Source organism: Atractosteus spatula, chromosome 9, assembly GCF_055471065.1.
Source record: "Atractosteus spatula isolate fAtrSpa1 chromosome 9, fAtrSpa1.hap1, whole genome shotgun sequence".
Classification (NCBI taxonomy): Eukaryota; Metazoa; Chordata; class Actinopteri; order Semionotiformes; family Lepisosteidae; genus Atractosteus; species Atractosteus spatula.
Window position 1 is genome coordinate 45213690 of NC_142714.1, and position 14837 is coordinate 45228526.

Genomic DNA, 14837 nt, shown 5'->3' on the forward strand with positions numbered 1-14837 from the left:
TTAAATTCCTAAGGAACTAATTTAAAGGGTATGAATACTTTTAAAGCACCACAGAAGTATTGCAGAAGAGTATGTATATATACAGTACCAGTACATTTTTTTCCAAGATGTTTTGTAAATACACATGGTAAAAATAACATAGATTAAGCCCTGGAGAACTGTAAATAGATGCTGAAATGGGATAATGGTGTGTGGCCTAGCCTAAATTCAGTGCCACGCCTATGCATTTGAAATTGCAATGTAAAGTTTGTGCCAGATGCCTTCAGAACACAGGGATTGGTGGTTTCTATCCATCTGCACTTCTCTCTGAGATGTTCAGCCAGTTGTAATTCTTTGCTTTAAAAATAGAGGAGAGGGAACCAGTTACAGAGGTCATCTCTATGTTAGCCACAGGCAGTTTTAGCTGGCTGTCTTGACATCCAGTTATTATCTGCTGGCTTTAACCAGGTTGTAAGAAAACTTCATTGTGGGAGGTGGTTTAGAATAGAATGTTCTAAACAGAGATCGAGATCTTTATGATACTGTTTTTTAAAACCTCATATAGAGAGTATGCAGAGTACGGCGACATCAGTTTACATTTTTAATGAATGTATTGTTTTCTTGTACTGTATAATGTTTGTGCAAATTCTGTTTACAACAGGCCTGCATTAATGACTAACATAATGTTATCTTTGATCTGGGTAAAGTCTTATTCTTTAAAATAAGATCAACTTTTAATAGCATTGAAGAACAAAGAACAAATTGGGAACTTGAGTTTCATTAGCTTACAGTACTGTATATACTGTATACTGTATAAATATCAGCGTATAAGTTGCAGTAGGATTCCATAAAATATGCAGAAAACTTTAACAGTGTCAACGTTTTTAAAGAAGTTTCCTGTTGTTGTGCCCTTCCTGTCGCCCATTAACACACTCCAAGCTGCTTTGTTTTGGCAAACCATCTGCTTCTCAGCTGTGGATTTCAAACAACGCTATCCCCCAGTCCCTTAGAAATAAAGACTACTGAATTTACATACAGTCACAACAGTTGTAAACAAAGGCTTAGAGATATGCAGAAATCCTTGCTTGGTGGTCAAATTCCTCCTCCTTGACAGGAGCACTCAGGATTCTTTTTCTTGTTCTGAAGGTATTTCTGTACTAAACAAGGCTATATGTCAGCAGTGCCACTTATAATAAAATTAACACTGGAGTATAAGCGTATTATAGTATTGTCCTAAAAATGAAGTTACGAAGTAGGGGAGGATTTCTTACTAAGGGAAGTATGACTTTAAAAAGAACATATTCCAACACTGTTTTCCTGCTGTCAATGCAAATTTCTATATTTATGTTTACTACTGTTTTTAGCTCCTTGTCACTTCTGTCCCCTTCATATTCTTTCCTGTCTGTCTGATTAAAACAATCCCTAGGGTGTAAGAGCTCCTTACCAAGTCATCCAGTTTGTCTGAAGACCCAGAATTTTGATTTCCTCATACCTAACCTTTCTGTTTGTGGATTAGCTAAGGTACTGTAGTCCTTAGGGACGCTTATGCAAGGGTTTGACACTGCTGAAGCTAAACTACAGCGTATGACAATAAGGCTTTCTCAGAATAGGCTTCTTAATCCCCAGTAGGATATTCCTTTCCATTTTAAAGGAATTTAGGCAATTAAAATAGACAAAGGAACCTTCCTTTGTATTGAGCTACCCTAATGGAGGTATTTGCTAAGCTCTTTCATCATGGCTTTAATATGAGAATTTCCTGGAATGTTTATTTTAGTGGTTTATAAAGGTTCTAAAGGTACATCGCTCTTACACTACCTAGGTGTGCTTACTATATGTTTTGAATCTTTTGTGTCCCTTTAACCTGAAATTGAAGGCATTGTTTTTTTTTTAATGTTATAAATGGTGCCCAAAATTATTGTTTTTGAATAATGAAAACTGCAGGGTGAGAAAATAAGTACACTAACGTATCCCTAACAGAAAAATGGGGAGGAACAGAGACGCATCCTTCAAAAAATCGACTACAAACCTTGCATGACCTACAGTTGTAAACCCGTTTGATGAAGTGTTTCAGATGTGTACATGCTTTTGTATTTTGTCCATACTTGTAACACTTGTCTTACGTTGTTCTTACATCCCAATCTGCTAGTCAGTATCATCACAACATGAGCTCCGGTACATTTAGCATCAAGACAGGTATTAATTTGCCATTTAATATAGTGCTGTAACAAGTGAGTGACATGTACCCTTGATTATCCAAGCAGTCCTGCTGCTCCAGCAGACTGTTAAGCCTTGATAGTGGATGCATTTATAAGCCTCTGGAGTCTGCTCTACAGTCTCTACCAGCAGGCCCAGGACTTGGTGTGACGCCCACAGCTAAGGAAACCAGATGGTAGCTTGTGCAGGGCCTCTGCGTTGCATTCACAGAATTTGTTTGAAGTCAAATAAGCCTTGGAGACAGACTGTCTCAATGCTTCTCTACAGGGCAGCGGTGCTTAGAAACCAATGCAGTGTATTTTATTTAGTTCTTATTCTGACATTAGGATCCCACAAAAACTGTTTAAGAAAGCTTCTAAAAATTTCAAATCTAGCCAGCCCTCATTGATTTCTGTCAGTTTCTACTACTTGAGTTATGCTTAATGATAATGTTGCTTTATTAGCCCTATACAATTTCTTGCATTAGGAATTTGTCTTTTCACATACCCCAGCTTGCTCTCCATGAGACACAAACAGGGAGAGAAGCTTGGGGTCAGAGCACAGGGTCAGCCATTGTACAGGGCCCCTGGAGCAGTTGGGGTTAAGGGCCTTGCTCAGGGGCCCAACGGAGTAAGATTCCGCTGCCAGCTGTGGGATTTGAACCAGCAGCCTTCCAGTCAGAGGCACAGATCCTTAGCCACAGAGCCACCACTCCACTCTTATTGTAAATAAGAGTCATTTGGATGTTTCTGTTTCACTCTTTTGAGAATGGGCAGTAACTAGCTGAAATAGCTTTTGCCAGCTGTTGGTCTTTCATAATCCCTCTTTAATAATTGTTTGTGTTTTGCTTTCCATTTTGGTATCAGTTTGTATCAAACACATTATGATAAAAGCTGTGCCTTTAAGTCGGAAACGGAAGAACAGAAAACAAGAAAAACGAATCTTAACCTTCAAGTTTAATATAAAAATATAGAACAGAAATCCTGTTTTAATCCTAAATGTCTGAAGAGACTTTGTGCTGGTTAGGCTGCTGTGAGCAATTTAGGATAAATTAATAGTCATTGTTCATTTATTAAATATATGAGAAAAGTAAAAAAAAATTGCCTTATCTTAACTGAATGACTAGATTGCAATTTAGTGTCCTCCCTTTTTGTTTAACTATAACATTAATATTTTGCCTGCTTTTATGTCCTTTACTTCATTTCAAATTTCTGTTGCATCCATCTGTGCATGTCCATCTCCAGATTTGTGGTACAGTTCATTGCCTGTTGCATTCAACTTCAGTGACAGCATTAAAAGTGATAAAGATTTAGGTGAGAAATATAATGATAGTGAAAGTGCCAAGGTAATATTACATTTTATTAGAGTAGTAGATCATTTTTTGTGAGTTGTATATCCAAAATCCTATGCTGGCCACCTTGCATGTTATTTGCTTTTAACTCAAAATTGTTACCAATTGTTACCTTCAACTCTGGAGAATAGTGACAATCTTAAGGATGCAAGTGATATTTTTATGTCTCAGAGCCAACAGTCTCTTCCATTCTTTCTGTACCAGAGACTTGATTCTTTTAATGGACCTGATAATTAATTCCAATTAATAAATAAATGGTTAGAACAATTTGGCAGAGAACTGGATGGATAGAATTCCATTATCAGGTCTCTGAAACCCCTCTGAGGGTGTTTCTTGCTCTGCGTCGTATTTTTGTAATGTATACTGCAAGCTCTTTTAGTTTAATTAAAATGATATAAAAGAGGAGCACAGTTTCTGTTTAAGCAACATTCTGGCAGTACTCCTGCAAAGCCTTTTCAGATTTTTTCTTTTCAGAGAAAGACAAGAAATGAATTTGAAAATATTTTGTCCTATACTTTGGTAAATGGATCCACTGGGACTAAAAGGAGTAAAAGGCTTTGTATGCATTTCCACACAGAGTGTAGTGAGTTCCAGTCTATGCTTAATGGCAGAAGGTGCTCCTGGGATATCATTATCCTTTTCTTCCTGTAACCAAATAAATCAGAATCAAAGCTTTAATGGATTTAAGAGTCTTCTGAGTCAATAGTTTGAGCTGTAGTAACACATTTTATATGTCCAGCTGCAAACAAAAATATTCACACCCTGTGTCTGAAGCACTGCTGTTGACAAACACCTGTGTTTAAGAAACTATATTTAAATATCAACAACAATTGTTTCCAGAGTCTGCTGTAGACAGAGGAGGGGTGTCACCACTTCAGGAACTCCATAGATACCTGGGTAACTGCAGTTATCGGTGCTCATACATCCTGGTTGAACTTGGTTACATCATTTGCAGTCTTCACTACCCTGCCCTGTAGAATGCATACAGTAAGTGCTAATAAATCATGGGTAGATAATTGTAGAATATTAAGCATACGCAGTTTATATATTTAAATGAAAAAGTAAATATATTTGTTGCAGATGACAGGTACCACCAATTGTGTCTGATTATAGAAGTGACAGGCTGTACTATGAGGATTTTTTGCTGCAGTGTGCAAAAAAGAAACTTAGACAGCCTTTATGTTTACAGCCCACCAGTGTAACAACAACTAAGCAGATAAATTACTATGTGCTATCATTTGATCTCCCGTCAAAAGCCTGCTCTCAAAAGCAACAGCAGAATTGAAAATTTTGAAGCTAAATATATGTGCTTAGTGTTCATTTGAGTACTGCAACTGCTCTCCCTGTGCAGTGATTTGACCAAGAGTCTATTGTGAGACACTTTCTAGTCTTGTTCAGGTGTTGATTAATAAGATTTTAGCACAAACTTATAATTTTTTATCTGAATATTAGTGCTTTATGAGATTATATAGGGTTGTTCTTGAGCCATGGCAGCACCACAATCTTGCTTTTTCATATGATAATGATCTAAAATTTGACGTTTTTTAATGAAGCTGAATTATGATGTGTTTTAAATTTAGGTAGAGGAGTGGGACACTATGACTGTTAGCAGTGCAGCCTTGCTGCTCAAGGAACCTGAGTGTCATTCCTGCTTTCATTCCAGTGTGGGAGCTCTTTTCCCCTTGGTTAGGACTGATTGGTCCACCCAGAGTTTGATCTCTGTCCCCTTGAGGAACTTGTCTGGCCTGTCTACCTCATTGCTTGTCCATGTGCACAGCGACTTTGGTAGCTCTCTCCCCTACGACTACATTACTACTACTACACAGACACAGTGGAAACTGTACCACACCCTGTGATACGAACACAGACACGTCAAGTTGAACTTTCAGAAACTCCCATTATGAATAAATAGACAAACATCATAATTGTGAATATCTGAGTCCAGTTTGGAAATGATCAAAACCTTTGAACCTTAATATCTCTCTATGATTCAGAATCCATCACTGGAATAGTCCACAGGCTGCATTTACATATATGGAATTACTTCCCAGAAAAAGCTGAGAGGATATTTTGTCACTTGTTTTCCACTATTAATAAAAGGAACCCACTCTTCCCTCGGTTTGATGCTCTACCACTCAGTCAAAATGACTTTAATGATGTAAGCCAGGAATATTCTCCCTACACCTATTTTAAAAACTGGTAAACTGGTTGTCTCAGTCACTTATATAACTTAATGCACTTTTCTAGAAGTGTGTTTAGTCAACAGGGAAAATAGACATTTTAGATTCTTTTTAGTTTCATCAGACAAATTTAACCACAAAACCCCCAAAAATGCACTGTGTGCACTGCAAAGCAGATGAAGGTCAAGTTCAAATACAAGAACTAAAATTTAAGCCTTTTTAATTTCTGCACTTTTTCAACATGTGTTGCACCCAATTATGTTTGACAGTGACACAATTATAACAGAGGACGTATGACCAAAGATATAAAAAAGGGGGAATATTTTAGCCCCTGTACTAGTGCACTTTGATTTAATCAATTTTTTTACAACCCAAATTAGTTTTTTCAGAACTGCAAACATATGTTTATTTCCACTTTGCATATTCTTTCTGTTTACATGTAGGATGATTATTATACGGTTCACACTAGCCATTGACAGAGGCTCATATTTACCCAATAAACCTAAATATGAGAACTGTGCAATTACGTTTCTGGAGAAACTTTTCTATGCTCCAGCCCATTAATTTTAGAATCTGCAGTAAGCAGTGAGATGTGACAAATAAATGTGCTCTGCAGTTAGGCTTTATTTTTTATGTGTAGCTAACCACAAAAAATCAGATAAGGTCTTAATTTCTACGGAATCGTTAAACATGCACATTTTTCAAAGTAATATGTGCAATTTTATTAAATTAATGACTTAAAGGTTGTTACAAAAATATATTTTGTATATGTAGATTTATATAAAATGTATATTTTTATATAGCCTGTTATGGTCCAAACTAATTTTAGTCTTAGCTGATTAAAAGTCCCATTTCACAGGATTTGGTTGGCTAACCTAGGCTTCTGTCTCCTTCCTGTGTAGGATTTTTCCCAGGGGTGAAGGATATAGCATTAAGTAGTTATGAATGGCTGCCTTGGCAGCCTGCCAGATAATAGCAGGAGACATTTAATTTGGCAAATTGTTCCTGATTTAGTTATTAATGAAACATTATTTGATTTGTTGTAAATCAGGTGTTAAATGTCTGCTTTGGCCAGAGCTCTTTAATGGATTATCAAAAAGGAGGTGCATGATCTAAAATGACCATTATGGTAATGATGATATTACATAAGTGGAATTTTGTGGGATGTAATTTGTAGTCCTTCACCCTAGGGTTCGTCTTGATTGAATTAAACTGAGAAGATTCATTAAATACTGGATTAAGAAAGCCCTGAATGTATACTGGGAATTTAAAACATCCTATGATTCTTTTGAATTTATTCATATAATTATTTACCCATTGCATGTATGCTTTGGGAAAAAGAGTATGCAGATTTTGTATATTTATTACATGTTTTTGTTTCAGTGTATAATCACTACTGATCTCCACTTATAGTAGTTGATGGCAGCGTGACTGCACTACGCTTCATTGATCAAGTCCTGTGACCTCATTTGCTTCACTTCCACCAGTCAGCAGGACGATGCATGTGGTTTTGCTGCTTGTGTAACCATAACTTTCTCGCACAATAAGAGTGTGACAGTTATACTGCGGATGTACTGCTTTCCATATCTGAACTCCATTCGTCAGATTAACTGCGATGATTTATCGCATCTACAGTAGAGTTCAGATATCAGTGAACAGGCACGTGATTATCCAGAAAGGATAATATCTATGAAAGGAGACAGAATTCCACAAGACAGACAGCATCTGCAACCTGCTACAAATCGTGTGTCGCAGATATCCAGCTTTCAAGGAATCCACTGGTGGCTATACGCTACTATTTTTGTCATTTTAACTGTAAAGCTCCCTGGTTGGTCACCCGTGCTGATGGCAAATGTTAAGAGGCAGAATGAATTTTCCTGGGCTATGTATGCCCAATAAAATGTCACTGCAACTGCTGCTAAGTCTTGTCATTTTCCAGATAACTTGGTGAATTTGTTGCAATTACATGTGATATGTTTGTTTAGAACCATGATATATTTATGTACAGTATGGTTAAAAGCTGCCAAGATCAGAATTTAGATGATGGAAATGATATTATACAGTATATTTGTTAATGTACTTATATGTTTACATACTATCCAATATCTAAAATCTAGTTGTGTTAGCTTTAACTTTCCACATTTCAGAATTATGGTCTGAAATGTAATGTGATTAATAAAAATAGGAAGGATTATTATAGAATGAGTTCATTTCAGATGAATTTGAGAATCTGAAAAGTTTCATCCCACTCTTGCATTGCACACATGATTTATGTGTGAAATAGAGGATTGTTATATCTTCACCCCCAATGCATGTGACACGGTTTGTCAATCTGTCTGTTAGGCATGTGGAGGATCTTAGCTACAGTACGTAAAATAACTCTTCCTTGGAGCCACAGTGTCATTCAGCAGGAAGGGACAAGAATCCACATGGGCTGTGAGGGAAGCACCACTTCCTCTGTAAAGATCATTTTTCATTTTGTCACTGGCTTTAAATATATGTTTTGCACACAGGACAAAAATAGAGGACTGACAGTCCTCATGAGTACACAGATAACTTCTGAAAAGCTGAAAACAAGCTGCAGCCTGGCGGATTTAAAATAAGAAGCTAATTCTATATTTAATTTGAAAATTACATTGAATGTTCCATCTTAAAGCTGTTGAGTTAGTCGGGAATAGAAGGTAGATATACTTTCCTGCTGGTGGTCGGTTCATTGGTCACCCTTTGTGCTACAGGTATGGTGATTATTTTTTAATCTTGCTTAAGCATGAGTTATTCTGTCATAATATGTATCACACACCTCCATTTTTTCAAGCTTTTCTTAGCGTTTAATATTTTGTAAAGAAGGAGAGCAAAAGGGCACCATCTTTTGTAAGTCTATATATTTATATTTTTGCAGCTGCTCATTGGCTGAAACTCCCTGTGAGGCCATAAATGATACAGCATTTTAGTCACCTTTAAATACAAGTAGAGGATTTCAGCAGTACCATCTCTGCTTTTATTCTAGTTTTCTGGTGATAACGAAGCTCACAAACGTTTAGATACCTTTTGAAATAGGTCTAGATGCTATTTTTCACATGAAGCCATCCGAAACATCTTAGTATTCCTTCACTGTATTTGATTGTTTTGCTCAGATGGATGTAAAACCACAAATTCTGTCTTAGCTGCCCACTTCTTCTTTAATGTTTTTTTTTGCCAGGCTCTGTTGTTGGATTACGTCAGGGAGGCCCTAAAGCAAGAATGCAAACTGCCAAAAAGTAGCTTGGGAACACAGGAGAACTCTGGCCTCTTGTTAGTACTCTGGGACTTGGGGGATTTAGGAATGTGGATATGTGCATGAAATGCTGAGTCTCAAGAAAATAAAAAAGCATAACTAATCATGGGAATAAAAACAATTATGTGCCATAACAGAGTTGTGAACATGAGATAAGAATTATGTTTGTACAGTTGTTGAACTTTTTTACACAAAAATGACTATCTTCTACTTACTTTTCTTACTGTTGATTGAATATTGCCCTTTTACTGTCTCGATACATTGCCCTGCAAAGGACAAACGATAAGTGTTTGAAAAACATGGAATTTTATGTGCGTACAATATGTTAGTTCTAAAATAGAAATGGTATTGTATGTGTTGGGGATAAGCTTGTATCACTGAAGAGACAGGTGTAAAAAACTTACAACATACTTAAACTAAAATAAAGTAGCACGGTAATTGTTCATTTATTAAAAGAGTTACTAGAGTTCTACAGTATGTGCTTGACTTTGAAAACTCACCCTTTCACTCTTTCTTCCTTTTTCCAAATGTTAAAATACTGCATTTTAATATGGTTAGTAGTATGAATGACATTTTATAGTAAAACACACTCATGATTGAAGTGGTTATGTCACATTGTACTGTATACTGTATTTATTGTTTTTGAGTTGGTTTCCTTTTTTCTTGACATAAAATTTGCGAATGCCTCTGGAAAACACCATGTCTGCGAAAAACAACATTCTTCCAAAAGGCTTTGAAACAGACTGATTTAAATTTTACACAATCTACTCAAGCCTGAGGGTCACTTACAGTTATATCCCATCCACTTGGGTTGTGCAGTACTTTGCCATCTGGCAGATGTGATCCACAATAAAACTGGATGTACTACAATAGATCCTGTTTGTCAGCCAGCTGTTCTTACAGTGCTCACAATTAAGTTATCTTGTGTCAAATTAATAAATGCATCCTCCCAGTTGTTTTGAGAATTTAGTTATGAGACAATTACCATGCTTTTTTTTTGCTTTGGTTACTTCTCCAATATGATCTGAAATGCTGTTATCTCTTGAGAAAGACAATGTTTGAACTTAAAAGTGATCAAGGGATTAAAAGTGTAAGATATATTCTTCATGGTGCTGATATTATGTTGTACAAGGATGACTTTAATATGGCTCACAGGATACTAGATCTTCTAGAGACCTCTTTAAACTGCCTGCAGCTAATATATTTAACAAACTAAATATAGCTTTACCGATTGCTAGTTGCTACCTTTGACAAGGAAGCAAAAGCAAATACCTGTATATGTGTGGGATTTTGAAACTGATGTCATTCTAGATAAATCTAACACATTTTTTGCTCTTGATCTTTCAGTTGCAATAGTAGATTGCTGGTTTGAAGCTACGTGTTCTTTTTTTTTTCTTTTGAAAATTTAAATTACATTCACCTTGTATAATATAGTACCAGACATGAGACTTACAGTATCTAGACTTTTGTAGTTATGCGAACTGATAAAGGGGAGAACTTAAACAGTACTGTATGTGCTTGTAACAGTTTGCATCAAGATTAATATAGAAAGCAACATAACCCAACTGGTTTCTATTTTTTTCTCTTTTCTTTCAGAACTTGAGGCTAAAGAAGCATGCAGCTGGCTGCGAGCTGCTGGCTTTCCACAATATCCACAGCTGTATGAAGGTAATAATGTCCAGCATCATAAATACAAGTATATCAAATGCAGAAGTGCAGTAGGTAGGAGGAGCCATAGCTGTTGTGAGGGTATTAGGATGCTTAGAACCTTTTTATCAGCCAGTTTTCCATCCTTTTATCCATATATGAATAATCTATTGTGTGCTTGTATCCCCCCCAGAAAAAAGCACCAAAGAAATATACACATTTAACTTCCAACACATGCCTGATAAAGATATTTTAAGCTGTTATCAAATTCTGAGTTTTATTTCCTTTTCCATTAAAGTTAATTAGAAAGAAATTCAGACCTGACTCTCAAATATTTAATAGTCACCTTCTAAAATCAGCAGACCGCTTCTTCAAATTTATCTTCCTGCTGATTTCCCAATGCAAGACCCGGTAAATTACTTTTAATAGCATAATGATATCAGTAACACATGACCACCCACATGCAAGTAATAATGGTATAAGTGAAAATGGAAATAATACCAGGATTAGCATAGCAACACATAAATCAGTTTTGAGATTTATAATCATCCAAATCAGTTGCATTGTCAGAGCACAATTTTTACTGGTAGCAGCACTGTCATTAATGCTGTCATTCTCTCTAAAACCTAATTTGGGAACAAAAACCACTTGATGGGCTTATATGGCTCTTGGAAAGGAACAAATAGTAGGTTTATTCACAAGGCTGTGAAGCCTTCTTCAGGTGTAGAAACCGTTAATACTTCTTATATGGCTCTTGCTGTTTAAATAATAGTCAGAGTACTGTACAAGTTAGAATGTGCATAACTTTAAGAATGCTAATTAATCCTAGACACTTGAGAGCAAGTATAAAAATGTAATGCTTATATACTAATTAAGAAAAGTTTGATGCTTTAAACAGTATTAAGTACAGTGTAAAGTGGATATGCTAAATAATTCACAGCATTACAGTAATACACCATTCTACCTCATAGCCTGATCTCATTAGAATGTAGTTAAGCAAGGTTGGTAACTTGGTAGCTGAAGCTAAGCAGAGGCAGTACAATCATGGGATGCTTTAAATGGGATTCTGCAATAATTCACAAGTATTATTGGTCGACCAGTAGGTGATATTCTTCCTTATAGACCTTTATTGATGCATGCCCCAGTAGTAACAATGGACACTTTATTGTGTTGTATTGTAGTTTACTGTATGAAGTAAAATCTGTTGAATAAGATGTAAAACTGAGGTCCTAACTGCTTAGCTACAAAGTATCCCATGGCACTATTATAAGTATTGGGATGTTAAACTCATTGTCCTGTCTACATGTCACTTGCATAAATCTGGCCTCCCCGAAGTTCCAATTTCATTAATCTGGTGAAGGAATTCCACACTTCTTTACCTGATCTATGGTGTAGTGGGGGGAGGGGGGGACTGGGGGTCCTGGCACACAGTGGATGTCACATGTCACTCAGATGGGCACTGCATTACAGTATTAGGTGGTGTGGTACCCTCTTTAATGTGAAACTATAGCTTTATAAAGTTTCAAGCATTTATTATATTTTAAAAGGAACAGAATAAAGCACCAAGGGTCAATCTAGATTGAATCTTTTTCTTCCATATACAGTAGTCAGATATATACTGTATATAGATCTATATATATATAGTCAGATACTCATTCACCTCTACATTGCACAATTATCTGACAATTTAATATCCTTAGTTTTGAATTTAAATTGAATCTCCATTTTTAGTCCAAAAAAGAAAGAAACTCAGTGACTAGTGTGGCTGTCAGGCTGTTCTTTGTTTTTTTTTATCTGAGAAGTAACATTCGCTTGCTTTGCTTTGACCACATCCAGTCCTTCAGCTTGTGGCAATGTGTCAAAAATCACAACTTTTAACTCTCAGTGGCCTTGGGAGGAGGGAGAATGGAGAAACAATAGCTGGAAATGAGACACAGCAGGAATGTTAAGAGCCACACAGAGAGGGGAAAAAAACAGGCATAAAACGTAGGCATTAATATAACTGAAACAGGAGAAAGCTTCTCTTCATATTAGAAAATATTTCATATCCATTTTCCCTTTGGGATTGAAGCGGTATGGAAATAGTCAGTTTACCGTGTGCGAACTGTGATTCATCCTGATACTGAGTATTAGTCTGAAAAAACTGATGAATTATAATCTTATTAAATAGATGCATTTCCTAAATAAAACTGGTCATAAAAATCCAGAAGCTATTAATGATGCAGAGCAAAGGGCTTGAGTATTGTCCTTCAGTTTCAATTAATATTTCTTTAGCATGGAACTCATTGATCTACATTGCTGTGTTATCTTGCAAATTAACAAATATATGTCATTGCTATGACCAGTGCTTGAAATTTCTAAACACATGCTAAACATGTGCTTATGCTGTCTGTGTCACATTTGTATTTATAGTACAAGTGTATAAACTACTTAAGCAGCATCCTACCCATGCTTGCTTCTGATGAAAACCATTGTTAAGGCTGTATTAGGGTGATGTAAGTTGCATTTTTTGGCTATGAGTAATTTCCACAAATTATTTGTGGCCAGTTTGGGTTGGCACACTTTTACCTTGCGCATTTAAATAAGGTATGCTTAAGTCAAGGATGAAAATTTGCTGTTATCTAAAAGCACAATTTAGGTCTGTTCTGATTGTGGTACTACACATTTCACAAAGAAAAGAGACCTGCAAATTGTTTATTAGTTGGGCCTTAATTATTTGGTAATCAGACATATTTGCTCATGTAAAAAAAATGATTTCAAGTGTTAGCAGTCCTGATTAGTTCTTAATTGTTTGTAATCTGTAAAATAAAGAGCTTTTTAATTTTGCTGTCCTTATATGATTGAGCTGTTTGAAGATATGCTTCAGTTACTGCAGTTTTTCACAGTCGTTTTTATGAGTGAATGAAACCCTTACAAATTTGAAAAGTACCATACGATATCTTTTTTTAGATGAAACCCAAGTGCCTTAATGCATATTTCATGTTTCATCATTTTTCAGAATGTCTGCTACAGTGTGAAACAAAATTATTTAAAACATTTAAATTGGGAACATTGGCTTAACAACTTCAGCAAGACCTTCCTTTGAACTTTATGATTTAGAAAGCCTCTCTATGCTGGGATACAACATGACAGCAAGAATTCTGTTTAACAGCAACATTCTAACAGGTTTCAGACACTTAGCAAGATGAGAAATATTAAAGAGGGAGATTGTAGGTAGGTCAAATATGCTACAGAATATACAGTATGTTTAAAGAGGTGTCTCATGTAGTTTAAAGGGTGAATGAAGTATTAGTATGAGAATAGTTGGATTTTCCTGACATAAATTGCAGTTTGATGGTTCTTCATGTTCATTACATAGAAAATAGGTATATACTCGGCTTCAATTGCTTTACTAGACTACTCTGACATCTATGGTTACAGCATTAATATAAATTCATGGACAAGTGAGAATGTTATGACAGGTTGTCAATCTTGCAGTTTGTTTTTTAAATCTCCAAAGGACTCATTGAGTAATCAAAAAGTAACTGGCTACTTTAAGAACATTGCGATAAAACAAAAGATTTGTAATTAGTGTTTTTTTCTTTCAATACAAGAGATTAATGCTGGTCTTATGGTTTTACCATAAAATACTGCTTGTTGAGGTCATTCTAAATGTGCCTAGGAATTTCATGAGGTCTTGCCTGGGATTGCTAAGTAAATCAAGCTGCAGTAAAGACCAGAAGCCCATCCCCCATCAGTGGCACAGCAGGAATCATTACACAGTTTAGTTGGAGAGACTGATGAAAGTTATGGATCATAGGCAATTCATTGATATGCAGTCTGTTTGAACCATGTTTTTTTTACAGCTTAATAAGAAATATTAATGCACAACTGTCTTAAACCCTGAATATATTCACTCTAACTCTATATGTTGAAAATTTAGTTGGAAGCACAGTATTTATTTGCTTGATTTTAACAGTGAAATCTCTTTTTCTCAAGCTTCTGTGTCTATCGTACAGTATATCTGTAAATATAAAAAGTAAACTTGTTCTGTGATGTGACACTTGTCATTCTTACATTTCAGACTCCCAGTTTCCGATTGATATTGCTTCTGTGAAGAAAGATCATGATTTTCTTGACCGGGATTCGCTGAAATCCCTTTGCAGGTAAGCAAAGCTGTCAGTTTCCTCATCATTCATAGCGTTTTCTCTGGATTTTAGACTTTAATACCTGT

The 14837-nt window shown here is 35.9% G+C and overlaps 1 protein-coding gene across 2 annotated transcripts in view; it reads left to right on the forward strand.

Moving 5' to 3' along the window:
• Positions 1-14837, forward strand: part of stard8 (StAR related lipid transfer domain containing 8) — a 56236-nt gene that overhangs the window by 22660 nt on the left and 18739 nt on the right. For both annotated transcript variants that reach the window (XM_088925492.1, XM_088925493.1), the window contains exons 2-3: positions 10574-10645; positions 14688-14769. In XM_088925492.1, the coding sequence (XP_088781618.1) occupies positions 10574-10645; positions 14688-14769 (154 nt within the window). The remainder of the gene's footprint in view (positions 1-10573; positions 10646-14687; positions 14770-14837) is intronic.